Source organism: Tenrec ecaudatus, chromosome 8 (genome assembly GCF_050624435.1).
Source record: "Tenrec ecaudatus isolate mTenEca1 chromosome 8, mTenEca1.hap1, whole genome shotgun sequence".
Classification (NCBI taxonomy): domain Eukaryota; kingdom Metazoa; phylum Chordata; class Mammalia; order Afrosoricida; family Tenrecidae; genus Tenrec; species Tenrec ecaudatus.
Window position 1 is genome coordinate 49,855,413 of NC_134537.1, and position 22,097 is coordinate 49,877,509.

At 38.4% G+C, this 22,097-nt stretch overlaps 1 protein-coding gene and 1 pseudogene across 1 annotated transcript in view; one reads left to right on the forward strand and one right to left on the reverse strand.

Annotated features, from left to right (window-relative positions):
* TPO (thyroid peroxidase) overlaps positions 1 to 22,097 on the forward strand; it is a 235,949-nt gene that overhangs the window by 116,243 nt on the left and 97,609 nt on the right. Inside the window, exons 5-6 of the mRNA XM_075557175.1 lie at positions 14,802 to 14,931; positions 19,218 to 19,424. Of these exons, the coding sequence (XP_075413290.1) occupies positions 14,802 to 14,931; positions 19,218 to 19,424 (337 nt within the window). The remainder of the gene's footprint in view (positions 1 to 14,801; positions 14,932 to 19,217; positions 19,425 to 22,097) is intronic.
* On the reverse strand, positions 12,581 to 12,620 carry LOC142455769 (U7 small nuclear RNA; annotated as a pseudogene).

The following is a 22,097-nucleotide window of genomic DNA, read 5'->3' on the forward strand; positions in this document are numbered from 1 at the left end:
GGGGAGGATTGTGTAAGGAGAAGGCACAATGCAGTGGGAAAACCCCAAAGGCCTAGGTTCCTACGCCGCAGCTGCAGAAGCCTCTGCCAAACTTGTGTCCAATGCCTGGCAAGCTCAGAGAATCACAGCAGGATGAGAACCACTGTGTGTGTGTGTGTGTGTGTATGTTGAGGAGTGGTACTGACTGGTGTGTCTGTACCTGGCTGTCCTGTAGCATCAGGGCATGACAAGCTCTCTATTTTCATACACCCCCAAATCATTTCTATAAAACCGTATATCAATAATAATAAGCAGAAGATATCAGTACAAAGTAGAATCAGATACTATTCCTGAGCTCAAAATATACATTAACAACATTAATTTTACCATTTCACACAGGAATAAACAAAGGCAACAAGTAAACAAAATAATCCAAACTTTAACTTCCCATATTTTTCTCAGAAAACAACCCAGTAAACTGGATGGCTATATCTGACCTCTGGCTATTCAAAGAAGAAACACTACCATGAGGCAGAAATCAAACGAATATCTACTCTCCATCTTTATGATTTGTTTCTCTGGTACCCGACTCCTGGTACCATAATGTGTTAGTCTGGGTAGACTAGAGAAACAAATTCATAGAAACTCATATGTGTATAAGAGAGAGTTTATATATAAAAGGTAATTGTACCTTAAGAAAACATCCCAGCCCAGTCCAAATCAAATCCATAAGTCCAATATTAGCCCATATGTCTGATACCAATCTATAAAGTCCTCTTCTGACACATGAAAAATATGTAGAGACACTAGATGCAGGACAATCTCAGGTCAGTGGGTAGAAAATCTTTGGATTCATTAGCATCGTAAGTGTCCCAGCCCTGGCAGGAGCCTCATGAAGCAAAGCAATTATGAGAGCTCAGTAGTAAGAGTGCAAAAAAGCCTACTATCACAAGCTTGCCAGGTTTGCTAGTGAATGACTTGAGTATTCACAGACTCATTCTATACTTCTTTTTCCCCACATCCATGAAATGGAATTACATGTTCCTAGCAGGTTTGTTGTTGAGATGTACAGTTTGTAAATTTCAGTGCTCAAAATCTACAACCCAAATATATTAAGTATTAAAATAATTACCCTCATAAATCTATTGCTCACAATGTAGACCTCTTGATTCTTGCCCTAAGCCTTTAACCATGGAGCATCATAATGATCATTCAACGTGGTTTCTTTTCCCCATGAAGGCAGTCACTAAAGACTTCTTCAATTAAATAGCTGTGACTTGATTGGTTTTTTAATATGATTGCATCTCAAAATTATAGCAAAATTTTTCATGGCACAGGCAAAATATAAAGTTAATGATAAGTTGTCATGAACTTGGCCCCTTACGATTTCCTTACAACCAAAATTGTTGGATGAAGATTACAAATAAAATTTCCATACAGACAGTAACACAGACTCAGCCCATTACTGGGTTCATCTGTCTAACACTGGCTTGCCAAATATGTCTCCTTCACGAACAGAGCACATTAAATCAGGCTTGCTGCTTCTGGGACACAATCTTACCAAGGAGCCAAAATGCCAGTTTCTCTTTACTGTGATAATTCTGCACTGAGCCACTTTTATGGGCAACAATTTCTATGTCCCTTATGGTTTGAAGATCCATCAGTTCATTGCAGAAATGATAAACTCTGAAAGTAAAACCAGAACCCACAAATATGCATGAGTATAACACAGTTTGGTATATAATTCCTTATATTCATTCTGTAAAAATATCCAGAAATCCAAATTAAATGTTACACTTGCTATCCAAATAGTGTTAACTTGACATAATGTCCCATAACTGAATACATTATTTCCATTTTTTTTCCTAGATGGTTACCTTTTACTCATGTTCATTGCCATCTCTCTTTCTTTTCCACTTATGGTTTGGCCCAGGCAGTCACTCAGCATAAGCGATAGTTTGTGAAGTTCTACCAGAATAAAACTTCTTATTAAATTCAGTGTTTTGTGGAACTATTTATCCAAGTTGAACTATTTTAATCAATAATCATTAAACACTAAATATGTCAGTGATTCAGAATTTATTTTGAATTTTAAACTTCAAAGAAAGCATGAAGATATAGTTACTAGCAGTTGGATTAAAACAACAACATGCACTTGTACGGTTGTCGGCGATCGCTTAAACTCCCACATGAGCTTAGTAAAATCTTCAGCGAAAACAACTTGGAGGTGACTGCTGTCTTGTACACAAAATATTTAGGATCATTATATTACTACAAGTAACACCAGCACAATGAATATTTCAAAATTTGTGGGAAATACTGAGAAAAGTATTTTTCATCTTTTAGAAGATTTTAAAATCTTCATCCTATTTGATCATGACTGATAATAGATTGATGATGATTTTAATGGCTTCCATTCAAGTAGGGCTAACCTGAGACCAAAAACAAAATGAGTTCAGCTTTTCTACATTTCAAAGCAACCAGACAGGACATCAGGTATCTTTTGGAAACCAAATTAACATTTTCACACCCCTATGGCTCTGCTTAGTAAATTCTTGCTGAAGTGGATGAAATATTGCATCACATGTGTCCTGGGCCCAAACAGCACCTGACCTATGTCTATCTCTTCCATCTCCCATCCACTTAACAACAAAGTGTTAAAAAAAAAAGATGATATTTTATCATGAGTTAAGCGTTAACTGTAAATGTTTCTTTCTGCACATGATTAGCTTAATTTTCCCCTAGCAGTTAATGCTATTTGATAATGTTTTTTGAAGATAGGGCACAAAGTTAATCCTACCTATCAGTAATTGTGAAGATATACCTGGCTAACCTCAAGTGAATGAATTTCCCATCATCAGTCATAGACTTGCAATCATGTACTCATCAAGTTGGAAGTTTACAATTTTCTTTCTCTTCAAATTCAGGATATCACTAATTCTATAGTAACTATAATCTTTTAAAAAATCATTTTATTGGGGACTCATAAAACTCATCACAATCCATACATACATCCATGTGTCAAGTACATTTGTACACTTGTTGCAATCATCATTCTCAAAACATTTTCTACTTGAGCCCATGGTATCAGCTCCTCATATCACCCCCTCTGTTCCCACCCTCCCTCCCTTATGAACTCTTGATAATTTATAAATTATTATTATTATTTCAAGTCTTACACTGACCGAAGTCTCCCTTCACCCATTTTTCTGTTTGTCCATCTCCCAGGGAGGGGTTATATGTAGACCATTGTGATTGGTTCCCCTTTCCCTTCCCTCCTGGTATTGCTATTCTCATTTTTGGTCCTGAGAGATTTATCTGTCCTGGATTCCTGGTTCCAAGCTCTTATCTGTACCAGTGCACATGCTCTGGTTTAGCCGTATTTGTAGGGTAGAATTGGGATCATGATAGTGGGGCATGGGGGTGGGGAGGAAGCATTAAAGAACTAGAAGAAAGTTGTATGCTTCATCGGTGCTACACTGCACCCTGACTGGCTTGTGTCCTCCCAGCAACACTTCTGTAAGAGGATGTCTAGTTGCCTACAGATGGGCTTTGGAGTTCCACTCCATACTCCCCCATATTCAAATTGATATGATTTTTTTCTTTAGGAACTAATCATAGATGACACTAAAAAGGATGGAGATCCAAGGACACTTGATTACTCTCACGTTGAACCTAAAAGGACAAAAATACAACTATTTAAACAGAATAATGGATATTGCATAGTATCTGCATGTTTAGCAAATAACACTGAGAATGTGGAGTATATAAAGATAGTGTCTGGATTGGAGGAAAAGTCACTAACAATGTGTGATAGGCAGATGACACAATCTTGTGCTGTAAATACTTCAAGCATTTACAGATTGTGGTAGTTACATAATCTGGGGTCAATGTGTAACTTGAGAAGATTAAGAATGAAGGGGTGAGGTCCAGTCTGTCAAGCCGGTAATAGCCATTGAGGCCTGTGTGTGGGCATTGCCTTCCCCTAAGGATGCTGGGAATTCCTGAATTTCCTCCTTGGATGCGGGAAAGACTCACTCCCTTGGAGACTCTACTGACAACATTCAGTCCATGAAAGATGCTCTACTGACAGGACAGATGGCACTACATTCATGGACCCCATGCCCTGGAAACTAGAGGAGCCACGTGAAGACCCCTGCCAGCACCGAGATGTTTCTACCACCACTGGATCCATAAGACTTTGCACCCACTGGCCTGTGATCTTTCTGCATTCGGCTTCATTGCATATGTTTTGTGAGTCTGAAGAGGACTTTATAGATTGCTATCAGACATATGGGCTAATATTGGACTTTTAGACTTGATCTGGAATGGCTTGGGATGCTTTATCAACATTCAATTGCTCTTGTATATAAACCTCTTTCTTATATACTTATGAGTGCCTATGAATTTGTTTCTCTAGTCTACCCAGACTGACACAGAGATGAGGATCAAAGACCTAAAGAATAGAATAGACCAGTGTTTAAATTCTAAATATTTGGTTTGCAGAAAGCTATAGATGATCAATAGTGAATCTCAAATTCCATTTGCAGGATTTCTAGGTGAGATCAACCTCCGGTGAATCCCCAATATACATAGGCTAAGAACATCAATAGCCCAAAAGTGAGACAAAGAGGATTTTAAAGTGGATTGTAGCCATAGTACTTAGACTAGATTGTAACATTTTGTAATTCCATGTCCTTATGGCACCCAGTGGGAAGTTTTTCTAATTTGTTGTAATTTCTGCTTTCTCTTAGTTTGAAGTTTCTATTGTTTTCATATGGCCATTACTGATGGATCCTGTTTGTTGTCTGCCCTAGTCTCCTATATTTATCCACAGTGGGAACCGGGATGTATGGAATTATGAAGTCAGTAGTGGAATTGATGATGGCATGGAGTCCCAGAAAGGGTGGAGGAAATGGGAACTAAACATCAATATGTCAAAGGAGGTAGTAAAGATTCCAAAATTAATGTGGCAATGATTTCACAGCCCTTCATGATGTGATCAAACTATGGAAGTGTATGATACATTGATTATAGCTCAGTTAAAAGGACTTCAATACAGATTATGCCTCAACCTAAAACAAAAATTTTCAGAAATGGACTATAAAAAAGTAGACATTCCCAAGGATTGCATTTGACTTGGATTCCAGTTGCCCCCCTGGAAGCATCAAACAGGAACTCCAACAACATCTTGCACACGAATAAACTGATGCCAAGCAGATGTTACTAACCATCTGCAAGGCTGAGGGCTGAAGTGGGCCTGAATCAAACCATAGGATTTTCTCTGGCCTCTTTGCATGAGAAGCCTAGACAAGATTGACTGGGGGAGAATTGATGTATTTGAAATATGGTGCTGGAGAAGATTATTGAAAATACTACGGACTGCCAAAAGAAAAAAAAAAAGTCAGTCTTGGAGGAAGTAGGGTCCAAATGCTCCTTCTCAGGGAGGATGGTGAGACATGGTCTTACAACCTTTGGACTTGTTACCAAAGGACCATTACCTGCAAGAATACATTTAGTCGGATGGTGTCAATGAAAGAGTGGTAGACTCTATAAAAAATGGATTGCCACAGTGGCTATAAAAATGATCTTGAGCAGGGGCTTAAGTAGAGAGCAAATGCCTTGAGAATGATTGGGGCAGGGAATGTATGGATGTGCTTTATACAATTGATGTATGTATATGTATGGATTGTGATAAGAGTTGTATGAGTCCCTAATAAAATGTAAAAAAAGAAAAGAGGAGGAAAAAAATGATTAGGGCAAAGACTGTACAGATGTGCTTTATACAATTGATGTATGTATATGTATGAACTGTGATAAGAATTGTATGAGCCCCAATAAATTGTTAAAAAAAAGATCTTGAGCTTAGCAATAATTATGAGGCTGGCCAAGAACTGGGAAGTGTTTCTTCCAGTTTTACCTATAGGACATATAGGGCTGCTATAGATTGAAACAGACTGGCCAGTACCTAGCAAGGTACCAACAGCACAGAGACTGCTTCCAGGGAGAGATGAGCTGTTGGTTCTAAATAAATCATAGTAAGTTGGATCTACAGTGGCAGCAAAGATCCATCTCTCTTATAAACATGTCTTCCAGAAACATTACAATTTGTTCATTTTTGTCAGCTTTATGACTACATCCCCATTGTTGCCATTAATCCAAATCTCGTAACAAGCAAATGATATAGTGCTATAAGTGGATCCCATCAGGGGCAGAAGTATTTCCAAAACACCCTGAACAACAATTAATAGAGGTTCTTTAAAGCTCCGAGAAACATGAATAATGGTCAGGAGTTTCCAGAATGGTACCAGAAATACTGATTGTACTCAGTAGTCTTGCTGAATAGGCGAACACAGTGATTATGAAGGCTAAGTGAACAGTCACTGAATGTTCACAAAAAACATCTGTGAAGGCTCTTGGGCTATTGTAACATGCTAGTGAACTGCTGAAATATAAAAGTCAACCAGGAAAAAAAATCATTGCTTCGGCAGTTAAATTAACATTTCATTATTTTTAATTGAGTTAAATAGCTCCTCCCCACGAGCACTACTTTATGGAGTTTCAATAAAGACAAACCAACTGTAACAAATGTGAACACTTTATTAAAGCACACTCCAGTCTTCAAAAGCTGACTTATTGTAGCTAATTAAATGCATTACTGTCCCATATAGTTTTGCAAATTGAGCCACTTTGATGTGCTGGAGATCAATGAAGTATTAATAATTGAATTATTCTCCACTTCCTGTCCCTACAGATGTACAAAAGTAACCACATCTCCCTGGGGCATCACTTCCTATTGCTAACTAGTCATTCTTGAATGGTCCCTGGAGAACGTCCCAGTATGTGAATGATAGTAGCAATAAAGTTCTTTTGCTGTAATATTAAATCCATGTGGCATCATTGAGAGACCAGCAAATGGAAAGACATTCAACTTGTTCATTCTGTTGCAGAGGCCAAATTTGAGTCTTGTCTTTAAATATGTTGACTCTTGGTTGCCCTTATTTAAAAATAGTTCTTAGTAGCACTTTGTCAGTTTCATTCTCATTGACTAGATTATATAACATTGTTTAAAATATGTATATTCATAATAATGATGATAATTCAGTCTCAAAACAATTTGACTCATTTTTACATAAATGAGTGTATATTTTCAGATAGTACAAAATGAATTCTAAAAGCATTTAGTCAGCCATGATTCTTAAAGACTGCCTTCTCATTGTTGCTTGTGAAATACCTACAAATATGTGAAGTTTTTCAAGTTTATATCCCAATGTTTTTCAATTCAAATCATTTTTCCATATAATCTCCAAAGTCCTCCAACACATCCACACCTTCAAACCTTACATCCCCTTCCTTACTTCTTCCTGATGCTCACAGGCGTGCAGGGTACCTTTCATCGTACTGTGGAATGAATGGCCCGCACGGAGCACAGCCTGTGACTCTCCAATTGAAATTTCTTTTCACATAGTTCTACCCTCCATGGGATTTAACCCTCTGATTATCAAACATGAAGACTCTGTTTTGTCAGGCACTGGGAGGTTTTATTTATTTATAGGACAAAATAGTGATGTCAAGTTTCTAGGAGCGATCATGAAAGAAACAGTGAAATTATCCCAGTGATTTGGGTAGAGCAGAGAGCAGAGGTTCAAAATGTGAGGCAGTTACAATTCATATAATAACCCAGCCCCATTAGAAGGCAGATAGAAGGGTGGGGATAGAGACCCAAAGCCCATCTATAGGCAACTGGATATCCCCTTACAGAAGGGTCGCAGATAAGAGACTAGCCAGGCAGAGTGCAGGGTAGCAACGATGAAACATAAAACTTTCCTCTAGTTCTTAAATGCTTCCTCCCCCCACACCCCACTATCATGATACCAATTCTACCTTACAAATCTGGCTAGACCAGAGGATGTACACTGGTACAGATAGGAACTGGAAACACAGGGAATCCAGGACAGATGATCTCTTTAGGACCAGTGGTGAGAGAGGCAATACCGAAAGGGTGGAGGGAGTGTGGGGTGGAAAGGTGGAACTGATTACAAGGATCTATATATAACCTCCTTCCTGGGGGATGGACAACAGAAAAGTGAGTGGAGGGAGACATTGGACAGTGTAAGATATGACAAAATAATAATAATTTATAAATTATCAAGGGCTCATGAGGGAAGGGACAGGGAGGAAGGGGAAATGAGGAGCTGATATGAAGGGCTCAAGTAGAAAGCAAATGCTTTGAGAATAATGATGGCAACAAATGTACAAATGTGTTTGACACAATGGATGGATGTATGGATTGTGATAAGAGTTGTACAAGTCCCCAATAAAATGATTTTTAAAAACCAACTTAGTTATGCATCCTATTGAAGCAGCTGCTGAACCTTAAACTTGGTACAATTAGAATGATTAAGAACTACAATGTCAATCCCTCTCCCCTCCTTATAGCCTTCCAATTAACCATTCAAATTCCATGAAACTTGGCTCAATCCATCTTGGACATCTTTTGCTCAGAAGTAGTTTTCTGCCTGAAGACAGCTGGCACAGATAATGTGCTGACTTGCTCGTTTCTCATGAGACTTGACCCTGGCTCTGTATTTTATATGAAAAGATACTCCTGGGTAAGGGAAATAACTTAATATTTCTATCTCCTTGTTGTCCTCTCCCCAAATTTCTAGGACACTTTGCTCTTAGGGTACTTAATAGCCATGTGTTATCGACACAAGGACCAACCATTGTACTATATTTTCCTAATTAAGTACATAATGTGTATAAAGTCTAAAGGAGAAGGAATGAACATTTCATGCCACGAAGTGTTGATTTTTTGACCTTGGAGAGAGAGTATCCTGAGTCACAGCCTAAACTGTTGCCATATTTAGGATACCCTGAAGAAGTCTTTGAAAGTCTCTAGGTCCTTGTGATGGATGGAGATGATAAACCTGTAGAACTCATGGGCCTATGTAAAGAGTTTAAGAAATTAACAGTAAGGTAACTTGTGAACTGTACAAAGTTAGAAAATATTATTATAATTTAAATACTTTAGATTAATCTGTGGTATCATTTGAAATGATTTACACTCAACTTTGATGTGCATTTTGCTTTATCTAAAATCTTATTACAGTTCCCATTGAAATCCTATGTCATTTTCTAAGTTTTATATACATATATATAGCTTGATATATATATATAAAATAAGTATATATGTATATATATTCTTTGATATTGAGTGTTTGGTCTTTAGATTTTCAACTGTTAGTTATAGTAATAAATGTATCTGTGAAATCATACCTATGAACAGTAGTAAATTTACTTCTTTTGGCCTTGGATATTAGACCAGACACCTTCCAATTTTAACCCTTACTTTATTCAACTTTAAGGTTAAATAAATAGTTAAATCACTAAGTATTTTCATAATTTTTTTATACTAAATCATCACACACACAAATACAAATTTGCAAACTGCACCTGAGAATTTAAGTTCTCAAATAGCTCTGCTAGCATGCAGTGAATATCAACATATATTCAGAGCACATTCTCAGAATACAGGGTGGTACTTTGTGATTTCTTACTTTAAGGGGCCCACACAGTATGTTGGGCTATAGACTAGCTGCAAGGACAGCCGTTCCGACCACCAGCTGCTTCACAGGCCACCGACGAGGCTGTCTACTCCAGGAAAGGTGTAAAGCCTCTGAGACACAAAGGAGCACTTGTGCCCTGTACCGTAGTGTCACTCTGTGTCAGAACTGACTCTGTGGCAGTGAATTTTTACTTTGCGTAATTTTCCTTCCTCTTTTGCCTACTGGCTTATATTTATGATTCAGTTCAAGGTAATACACAGTTTCTGTGAATATTTTAGTTGTCTAATAAAAATAAAGAAGCATGGGGTTTATTACCATGTTTTAGTTTTAGATTTACGAGGCAGCTCACATGAGAGCTCACCTCTGCTATTGAAGTAGAGAAAGAGCCCAGGTGTTGCTGCGGGATAAATACTGAGCGACTACAAGTGAGCTCAGCGTTTCAAACCCAGCTGCCCTGCCATGGGAGAAAGATGTGGCTGTCTGCTCTCGTACAGATTTCATCTAAAATACCTTCTATATGAGGAAAATATACTCGCCTGCAGTTGATGTGGGCATTTTAGAAAAGAGAGTGGTATAATAAAACAGGAGTAACTGCAGAGAGACAGTGGTGACTTAGTTGAGAATTGTGACGTCTGGACAGCTTTCTAGGGCCCTGAGGCTGCCCTGGCGCCTTTTGTTTCTGTGCCGCCGTGGTGCCCTAGGCTGTCAGCACTTTCAGAGTATGATAATTACTACTTTAAGTTGCTTGTCTTTTTCACTAGAAATGATCACATCTTCTTTAAATGTCATCAAAGTGAAACTACTGGTTGTTGTTCTAATGTACATAATCTTTGTAACTCCCACCGAATGGAATGACTAGGTGTAACATGCAAATATGGTGTGAGAGGCTCTAACTCAGGGATGAGTCAATTTTACCATTCTGCTGAGAATGAGTGTGAGCCATCTCAGAAGCAGAAATCACGGGGGGGGGGGGGGGAGATCACTGTGAAAACCAGACCATGCACAATGGAATGAACCATAAGCCAAGGGATCATGTGGAGGAGAAGCTGAACAGGAGAAAGAGACCTGGCAGCGTTCCTGAGAAGTGCTGCATTACTGACAAAGAACTGCCTCCTTTCATTTTGTGACCTGCAAGCTTCCCCCAATAAATCCTCTAAGAGAAAGCATTGTTATGAATTCTATCTGCCAAATGCAACAAAATATTGTTCCACCACCACCACCACCCCATGGAGTGGAGTGTCCTGGAAGGGAGAGTCTTCATCATAATAGGATGAAGAAGGTTGGAGTGTGGAAGCATGCCTGACTTCTGCCTCATAGCAATTGTAATTGGGCAGATGTGGCGTTCATTTCTCCTCCTTAGATGTAGTCTCCACCATTTCCTCGCAAACCTTTGTCAAATGCTTGCTGAGTATCCACTGCCATCAAGTCATTTCTGATTGTTGTTAGGTGCCATCCAGTTGTCTCCAGCCCATGGTTACCCTATGGACAGCAGAAGGAAACACTGCCTGACATAGGCCATCCCCACAATTGTTCCTACGCTTGAGCCCATTGCTGCATCCGCTGTGTCACCCATCTTGATGAGGGTCTCCTACTTTGGGGCTGCCCCTCTACTTTACCAAACATGATATCTCTTCTCCAGGGACTGGTCTCACCTGAAAATATGTCCAGGGTATGGAGGTCCAAGTCTCGACATCCTTGCCTCCACTGTACTTCTTCCATTCTGACCCTCAGCAACCCTAAATGGGATTTCGGAGGCTTTAAATCTTGACGGGAGCAGGATAGCTTCACCTTTCTCCCAAAGAGTAGCATGTGCATCTCACCCACCAACTACACAGTGAGTAGCCCAATGACGACCCCTCACTATCACTAGGATGCCTTGTTTGTTGAGTAGATGAATAGAATTATACACAAATTTGAATACAATACTTAGAACAACATCCAAAGAAATGTGAAGTCTAGGCTGGTCTGGTTTTCTGAGTCGTTCCTTCCCAGCCCTACATTTTCCCCCCAGGACACACTATGCATCAAGATCAGCCTAGATATCAGATTATGAAGGCCATAAACTACCTCATCCACATGTGAAAGTTGGTCATTGAATGAGGACAACCAAAGAATTCTTAATGCATTTCAATTGCGGGGCTGGAGAAGAATATCGAAGGCACCATGGACTGCTAAAAGGACAAACCAGTCTGTCCTGGAAGAAGTATGACCAGTGTGCGCCTTAGAGGCAAGGATGGCAAGACTTCATCGTACATACTTTGGACATGTGGTCACGAAAGACCCATACCTGGAGAAGGACATCATGCTTGGTAAATTGGAGGGCCGGCAAAGGACGGGAAGGCCCTCAGGGAGGTGGACTGACACAATGGCTGCAACAATGGGTTCGGGTGTAGGAACAATTGTGAGGATGCACAGATATGAGGGCCTAAGGTCACTATGGGTCACAGTTGGATTGAGGTCGCATAGCAACAACACAGGGAGATGATAAATATCTAGAATAGCCACTTAAATGATAATGCCTCTTTCTGTTCCTTGAAAAATCACACCCGCCCTCCCCCCACCCTCATCTACCCTTAATCAAAGATCTGTGACATTTGCTGCTCCCTCTCCATAGGCTGTCTTCCTTCCAGGTCATCACATTGTTTATATCAAATCCTACCTAACCTCTACTCATAGACCACCTGCTTAGAAAAGACATCTAAAAAAAAAGTCTTCTATCTTACAGAATAATTCACATAATTCCTTATTCCATCATCTCACTTTGGTTTTCTTCAGGGCTGATACTATGTAAAGTATCTACATATTTGTCTGATTATCCTCTGTGCACCCTATCTGAGCATTCACTGTAAGCATAACAACCTTATTTATTATGATACTTCTAGTTACCAGTACAGTGCTTATTAGTACACATTTTGTGCAGAATAAAAAGAATTGTTTATTGGCATGAAATATGCCTCAGAAAATGGCGAATATAGGCAGGCTAACTAGCATTAGATGACAGCATTTGTATTTATTTACTTATTATTATATTTTTAAACCTGCTAGACAAATTCTAAAAGAGCTGTAACACTAAAGAGCAGTATTTGGACACAACTCTTGGGTATCTGCCTGTACTTCACCCTTATCTTTCTTTGGGTCATCTGTTTAACTATGTGTCCTTCGATATATCTTACAGAATGCCTATAAAAAAGTGCTGGAAAAGAAGGAGTCCCACAAAAGAATTTTAAACTTGATACCTAATATATATTTAAATCAAGCAGAATGTCTTAAATTTTTATATCTAAAACTGGGAAAAAATAACTTACAAATTACCAATGTAACATGTAATTTTGTATCAAGCAATCTATTTAAAATTCTGAGTTTTTCTCTAAAAGAAAACATTTTATTTTTATTTTGCTTTTTAACTTCTACTCTCACTCTAATTTTCTTCAATTTTTCCAAGCATAGCATATTTTAGGATTAAAAATATTTTATTTTCTCCTTTAACATATCTTTTTAGTATTACTCTATATAAATCTTAAATTTATGTTATTTAAATTAAAATACCTTATATAAATTATGTAATATAGTTATTTTATGTTAGTTTATAGTTATATTTTAATTTTTAATGTATACTATATAAATTTACTTTTTAGACAAATGTTAATTATGTTACTCAAATTTGAGTTATTATACTTGTTACTAGACTTGTTTGACCAAATTAGCAGAAATATTATAAATATTCATAAAATATTAAAAATAGCAATAATTTATAAAATTAATTTATGAACAAAAAGGATGTGAGCATCTCCCTTAGCTCAAGCATTCATTAGGTAGCTATTATTTATTAACTAAGTGACCATACATCCCATACTCCCTGAGACAGTCCCTATTTGGATACATTATCTCAGCATAATTATTAGTATCAGTTTCTTGTCTCCTCCAAAGTATTACCCTTTGGATTATAAACTATATTATTATCCTACTTATTGTAAAAGGATATAGAATAAAGCTGTCCCATGCCTTTCTTTTTTCACATTTATAGATGCATTTGCTTAAGACTTTTTCCCCCAAAAAATATATAGTTGGGAAGGGAATAAGTTTTATTCTACTTATATAACCCAGTTCCCAAAGTTGCTCCTGCGATGTAGAAGAAAATGAGAGGATCTTGAACTATCTTTAAAATAACTTTAATTGAACTATCAGCAGCAACTCAATCGGGTTCTGTTAATTTTTTTTAATCAATACTGAAAAGCTTGTGATTTACCAAGGGATTTACTCACCACCATGACTTTTTCATTTACTCAGTTTCTGGAAATAGTCCTCCAAATCTCTATCAAGACACATCAAATGACTATCAAGTAGGCCTGTCCCACTCCTAGATACACCTTATTTGACACAATGTAATTAGAAATAGTTGGTAAGAAACAAAAAACATCAAACACATCTCTGCCATACCATGCACTCTAAATATATTTTGGCACAAGAAACTAAAAATTATTCTATTTAGAGAAAATGTTACCATTTCACCTAAGTTGGCAGTGTCCATCCTCCTTGTCAAATCAATCAATTAAATATGACTTACCTTCTCTCAGAAAAAGTCTCCATTCATTTTAAATCCAAATAAGTGTATTAATAAGTGTTCCCTTGACAACCATCTCACTTCTGAATTTAGAATGTTTCAGCAAGCACCCAAGTACCCTGTTTTTAACAGGCAGTGCATCCTTAACATAAAATAAATATGACAGAAAAAGACATAACGCCCCCTGAGGTGGATTTATGGTGCCTTGATTACAAGATGCTTACATATAACACTATTTTTTAATCTCTTTGTTTAGAACTCCACAGGTTTTTATCCTCCAGGACAGTGTACCATTTTATATTCTATTAGAGTGAGAGATATGTTTTTCCAAAAAATAATTAAGTAGAGGAATGGCTATTCGAAAGCTAAAGGCATAAAAGAGATTTCAACTGGCAAGAGACCTTGAAAACAGGTTTATTGTCAAGCTGAGAAAGAGTGTCTATGGAAGGTGAAGCTTTGAAAATGAATTGCCTTGTAATTATCCACTCTGTATACTCTTAAGAAAGTCTTTTGTATGGCCCTGATTATGTGCCAGCGTTAAAAGACTATTTCTTCAAAGCAAAGTCATCAGGGGCCATCCTCGTTTATGTTCTTTGAGAATGATGTGCTGTCTCAAGTTCAAGTTGAGACTTAATGTATCTTTGCCTTTCTTCTTCGCCAACTCAAACTTTGCACATATTTGTTTCCTACAGAGACCAACCTCGATGGGGAGCCGCCAACACAGCGCTCGCGAGATGGCTCCCTCCAGTCTATGAAGATGCTCTCAGCCAGCCCAGAGGCTGGAATCGCAACTTCTTGTACAATGGGTTCCCTCTGCCCCTGGTTTGTACCTTAGGATCCTAAGTAAATACGACTGAAAATAGTTTTCCTTAATGGTAGCAAGCAGGAAACTACCCTTTAAATTTGTTCAGTATGCCAGGCAGGTGCTGTGAATAATTTCCTTTGATTTTTCTCAACATACCTATGAGATAGTATCATTTCCTCTAATTGCAGCTTAGCAAATGAAAATCCTGAAGATTGAAGTCACTCAACTAGGGAGAGGAACAATGTAGATTTAAATTAAGATTCATCTAACTCTTTTCAATCACTTCAACTTAAAAAAATATTTGTTAAGTACAAGACTAAGTACATTCGAAGATACCTATCAATTAATTGATTGATTTAAATAAAGATAACGATGGAGCATTTGCTTCCAGAGAATAATTTGTTTGATAAGTATATTCAGAGTGAACCAGGACAGAAGCAATTTTTTCTGGTGGCCATTTAATAAGAACACCACTGATCGTTAAGATGGCATAGGATTTAGCAGTGTCGTTCTGTCCATAACTGTCCTTTTGATAAATACTGTGGGTAGAACTAAAAAGAACCAACAGAAACATTCGTGAAAGTCCAGTGTGTTCTTAGAAGCTGGAACAAACTAGTGAGGAGAGGTGAGTTCTGTGTCAGTGCTTTATGTACATTCATTTGATCCTGTAAGGTAGGGTTTTCTTGGGGTGTAGTTTAGCAATGAAATCTAAAGATTGAAGTCACTGACCTGGAGAGAGGAACAATGATTAGTGGACATTAAGTAAGGTCTTTTGCTCTTAAAAGTGAAAGACCAAATTTATCTGGTTTATCTACCACTTTTAATTTTCTACAAATCACTTGACCTCGCTAAGTCGCACTTGGATTATCTCTAAAATGGGGCAATGATTTTACATATTTTGTGTTGGATACTGGACAGTGAAATGCCTGTGGTATTTTATGAGAGACTATGTTTATATGAACCTATATTTGCTCAGATTATGTGACTATTTTTACTCAGAATTTAAGAATCTTTAAATATGGAATATGTTAGTCTCCTACAGCTATGGTAACAAAAAATGACCACAATCTTAGCGGTTTAAAACAACACAAATAGATAATCCGACAGTTCAATACAGAGGCCAGGATTCTGATCCGAGATTAACTAAGCTAAAAATAAGGGGTCAATGCATCCGTATTTCCGTCTAGAAGCTAGGGGAGAATCTGTTTCCTTGCCTTTTCCACATTCTTGGCTCATAGACCCATCCATCTTCCAAGCTAGCAATTTTGCATCTCCTCTGCCTTTCTTCCATCATCACAGTGTTACCTCTACTAAGTGTTCAGACCCCGGAGCAGCAGAGCCAATCACTAATTCCATGTTAGAGCCAAACGAGGGGTTTATTCGAAGGTGACACCAGCAGGGATCTCAAAAACATCATGGACTCTCCTTAGGGAATCATGTTTGAAGTCGGTGTCCATAGAGGTTCAACTCTTGCTTCTTTGGGATTCACACTTAGGAGAGTCATGCACAAATGTTTCATAGTAATGCAAGTTTCAAGATAAGCAAGGGAAACAATTTTTAATCCTCAACAAGCAGCTAGAATAATAAGATTTTTTGGTTTTGTTTTTATTTTAGCCTTAGCATATCTCTGTTGACTAACCAGTTAGCAAGAATTAGTCTTTTGCTCACTAATAGGCAAATAAGCAGAGATTCTCAGAGTTAACTGGCCCAAACGGTTTGCCTGTGAGCAATGTAGATAGTTATAAAAATTCCACTAAGATGAGAAATGAGGCCATCATGGGGTGAACTAGGCTAGCTAAAAAGGAGTAAATCTAGGCTACAGCTCACTCTTACTCCAGCCAAGAGAGATTTTTAGATATTACAGACCCATGAGGCTAGGTCGAACCATTTGGAAACTCCAGGATAATTTTCCCATCACCAGTTCCTTCGCTTAATCACTTATTTAAAAACCCAACAAACTCACTGCCATCAAGTTGATGTCGACTCATAAGAGTCCTACAGGACGGCTGAAACTGTGCCTCTGGTTTCCAAGACCATAACTGTTTACGGGACTGGAAAGCCCTGTCTTCCTCCTGTAGAATGACTGCTGGGTTCAAAATTGCACCATTGAAGTCACAGATCAACTCGTAACCACCACACCTCCAAGGCTCCTTAATCACCCAGATTAAGTACTATGTTTCACGAAAGTGACGCATTTACAATTTTAAAGGATTTAAAGGTGGACACATGAGGTTTTGGACTTTTGGTTGCTGATATAGTCATTTCAGACTTGTTGGGGACCTTTGGATGGGATGAATAAGTTTTTAATTTATGGCAGATGTGAGTATTTTGAGAACCGGAAATCAGACTGTGTTACCATTTTCTGGTCCTCAAAAACTAGCATGTCTCACATGCAAAGCCCCCAACAAGTCTGAAATGACTATATTGTTATACTATCAGGGAAGCTGGATTATATGAAGAAGAATGTTACATCAGGATTGGAGGAAGTTTTATTAACAATCGCTGCCATTCAGATGACGCCACCTTGCTTGCTGAAAGTGAGGAGGACGACTTGAAGCTCTTGCTGCTGAAGATCAAGGATGGCAGTCTGCAACATGGATTACAACTCAATGTAAAGACTGAAATCCTTACAACTGGACCAGTAAGAAATATAGTGATAAGTAGAGAAATGATTGCAGTTGTAACGGATTTCATCTTGCTTGGGTCCACAGCCATGCCCCATGGAAGCAGCAATCAAGAGACCAAAGGACATATCGGTCACACAAGACCTTTTAAAATGTTGAAAGGCAAAAATATCAGCCATGGGATTCTAAAAGCCCTCATGTGCGTGTGAGAAGTTGGACATTGAGTAAGGAGAGCGGAAGAAGAATCCATGCACTGGACTTAAGGTGCTGATGAGGAAGATTGAAATCACCATGGACCGCCCAAAGCACAAACCAATCTGTCTTGCAGAGACAATGGCAAAATTCTCTTTAGAGACCAGGATTATGAGACATCATCTCCTGTATTTTGGACATGTTGTCAAGAGGGGTCAGTCCCTGGAGAAGAATCCCATGCCTGGGAAAGTGGAAGATGGATTGACACAGCGGCTGCATCAATAGGCTTAAACGTGAGAACGATTGTGAGGATGAGGATGGCGCAGGACCAGCTGAGTTTCGTAGTTCGCCATGACTCAGAACTGACTTGATGGCCCCGAACAACAAATAACATCCGAAGTATGAAATCTCATCAAGTCTGAATCCTTAAATCTCATCTTTTCAATATTTTTAATTACTGAGGAGATTCTGGGTACAATCAATCCCGGGGCAGAAACCTTCCCATCTAGACCTGATAGTGGAAGCCACTTATCTGTGCCCCAAGCACAAGGGTGAATAAAATAAAACCAACCGCCATGGAGTCCGTTCTGACCCAAAGTCCTTACAACCCTGGTGCCGTCGTGGATTATTAATTAAGCTGCTGACCTCCAGGAAAGTATAGTGTCTCCATAAGCCACTCTATGGGAGAAAGATGATGATATCCCTTCCCATAAAGATTCACCACCTCAGAAACCTTAAGTTATATTCTGTCCCATGGGGCCTTAGGACAGAATAAGTTAGTTCTAATAAGTTAGAACTGTAGACATCAGCGTCCAAAAAGAAAAAATAATAAAAGAAGGGTAAAAAGAGTCTCTGACTACAACGGATTTTAAAATCCATCTGAGCAAATGCTGATAAATTCCAGGGCCTAGGAGTACTTCTCAATGGCTCAAGGCCAGGCTCCATCCTTCATGCATTGTATCATAACAGTGGTAAGCCATTTTGTAATGGACTTTATTTAGTTCTGACAACAACCTTGAAAAATCAGCACTTTTTATATGTATTTAGCTAATAAAACCTTGCCTAAAAACCTACTGCCAACTGGATGATTCTGACTCAGAGTGACCTAAGAGACAGTAAAAATATTCCACAGAGATTCTGAGACGGTAAATCATAGCTGGAGACAGCCTTACCTTTCTCCACAGAGCAGCTAGTGCACTCAGACTGCTGGCCTTGCAGCGAGCAGATTAAAGCTTCACCCACTCCACCACCAGAATTCTTTAACCTAAGGCTCATAGAAACTAAATGGAAATATCACAAACAAATGACAGGATGGCTTTGACTCAAATCTAAAATGTTTACCTTCCCAGAGTAGAGCCTATAGAGGTTTTCTATGAACTCTGTGAATGTGACTCATACTATAAAATTTATGATCTCACAGTGTCGTCATTTTTCTGCCTACACTGTGGCTTTCCTGTATCATAGCAAACTGATTTTCTCTTCCCCAGGTTCGGGAAGTGACAAGACAAATTATTCAAGTTTCAAATGAGGCTGTTACAGAAGATGACCAATATTCCGATCTCCTGATGGTGTGGGGACAATATATTGATCATGACATTGCATTCACACCTCAAAGCACCAGTAAAGCTGCATTCTGGGGAGGAACTGATTGCCAGCTGACGTGTGAAAACCAAAACCCTTGTTTTCCCATACAGGTAGAAATTTATTTAACTTTCCTTTTTCTTTTCATTATGAAAATATCAAGGGCAATTTTAGAAATCCAAACCATAAAGACAATTATAAAATTAAATACCAAAGTCTCTTTTTTGCCACTTATCCAGGGGTTATTAGCGCTTATGAATGTGCTATGCATCCCATCTGAAATTACATATGGAGATGATATATGTGTATAATGCATAATATTATGGGTAATATGCAATATTATAGATTGCATATATACTATATATAAAATATGTGGGTATATACCATATACATATGAGTGTGTTCATATGCTTTTTTTAACCTGGTATGTGTCATATAATCTATGCCATTCTTTGCCTGATATGGTGGGTCACTTAGTAATATTTCTTGTATTTCTCCCATATAATTAGATGGACACTAATTTAATGATTTAATTCTGTTTTGTTAAATAAGTTATATTACCTTATAACATATTTAATCACTTTAATTAATAAAAAATAAACTCTTTTATTGTATGCTTTCTCAAACAATGCAGCAAACAGCATATTTAGACACAAATCCCAGGACACGTGGACTTACCTAACAGACAAATTACTAGGAATAAAATCACCAAGTCGTAAAGAGCATGCATTTGATTTGAATAGATACTAAAAAGAGATCTCCATTAAATATAATACTCACTTTCACTCTTAAAAGCAAGAAATGAAACAGTACAGATAGACGGTTTTATGACTTCTCTTCCTAAAGTCTTGACATTGATACAGGAATATAAAGTTCTTGAATGAAAGAAATGTTATTGGGTTTTGGCAGCTGTTACTTGGACAACTGGAGTTTAGTAGCAAAAAGAAAGACCATTTAGAGTCTAAAGTCATGCGTGAGCCACCACGTGGGGGTGGAAAGAGAGAGTGTGGGTGCCGAAATCTTGTAGAGGTCCCAGTGGAAGTTTTTCAGTCCTTCAAGGACAGTCATCTCACCAAAGGGTCCAGAAATATGTGACCAAACACCAGCGGGAGGCGCTTCCAGAGGGTAATCCAGAGGCACTTTCTGACCTTTGTGACCCACTCCCTTTTATCTTCACAGGTCCCTTCCTCTAGTGCAGCAGGTCCCAACCTGGGGGTTGAGACTCCTTTGGGGATCGAATGACACTTTCACAGAGGTTGCCCGATTCATAATAGTAGCAGAATGACAGTGGTGAAGTAGCAATGAAAATAATGTTATGGTTGGGGGTCACCACAGCATGAGGGACTGTATTCAAGGGTCACAGCATTAGGAAGGTTGAGAACCAATGCTCTAAAAAAATAAAAGGCATTTAAAATTATATTTTACAACTACATTAGGATAAAGGTAACTGTATTTCTACTACATGTTAAAATATTTTCAAGTTAAACGGTTTAAAAAAATGCTTACCTTGATTTTAAAATAAAATAAACTATCTTTGCAATCCCACTCAAAATAACGAGGGACCAGAATACTATGGCCCATGTGCCTCTTTGATAAGGTGCCCCTAGAGAGATCAGACATCAGCCCCGTTTCTAGGAGCTTATCATAGAAAGAAGCCTATCACAGAAAAATATACACAGAAGAGGCAGGGCAATTTAGAGATGAATGAAATGGAGGTGGTACAAACAGGTTAGCTAGTAATAGAAAGTTAGCCAATCGCAGTCCATCTGGAAAAGGTGATTTGAACAATCAGCATTGAAAACTCTATGAAGCACTGTTCCACCCTGACACACATGAGGTCACCATGAGTCATATTCAGCCTGCAGCAAACGGTTGTTTTGGAAGTGAGATAAACCAGTCCCATTACAAGAAAGGAGGAAAGACTAATAGAGAACATCAGACTTGAAAGACAAATTTGAGTTAGGCCTCACACACACACACACACACACACACGCACACACACACGCACACACACGCACACACACTTCCCAAGATCCTTTTTCTACACTGGACAGTAAGAGCGGGAAACCTGCCTGGGCAGAAATTGACTGTGACCCATAGTGACACTGTGCTCCTGTTGGGGTCTCCCAAGTTGGTGTACATTTTCTCTCTCCATTTCATTCTTTTTAGGGCTTAGTTATTTTGCAGCTGAACCTTGCTGCTTATCAGCTCTTTCACATATTCCTACTTCCTGTTTTAGCCTTGGGCAACAATCTCTTCAGTGTTCAGAGCCAGTGCTGGTAAAACTTCATTCATATACCGGCAGCCAAATTTGTGAGAGCTAGGAAATCACCGGGACCGGGAAGGGAACCGTAGGCAGGAGGGAGTAAAGCTGGGATTGATTATCTAATGAATAGGGGCTCACAGAGGCTCTGAGGAATGATGCATGGATTAAAATATTTTATAGAGAGGTGTCAGAGGCATAGAAACAAAACCAATACAGTAAGAAAAGCTGTTTTCAAAATATGTGATCAGGAAAGTAGCATTATCATTTTTTAAATAAAGAGAGTTTATAAAGCAAGAAAGAAATAAGCATCTTAATAAGATGGACACATCTCAAGAAAAATCACAAATAAATGAAACCAAAAATACAGAGACATACGTGTACATATAAATGAACTGTAAACTAAGTTAATAATGAGATACACTCTTTGGTACCATGATGGTACATCCTGTCATGTTGGTTTTGACTCGCGGCAACCCTGAGCAGTAGGATTGCCCAGGAGGGTTTTCTGGGCTATAAATTT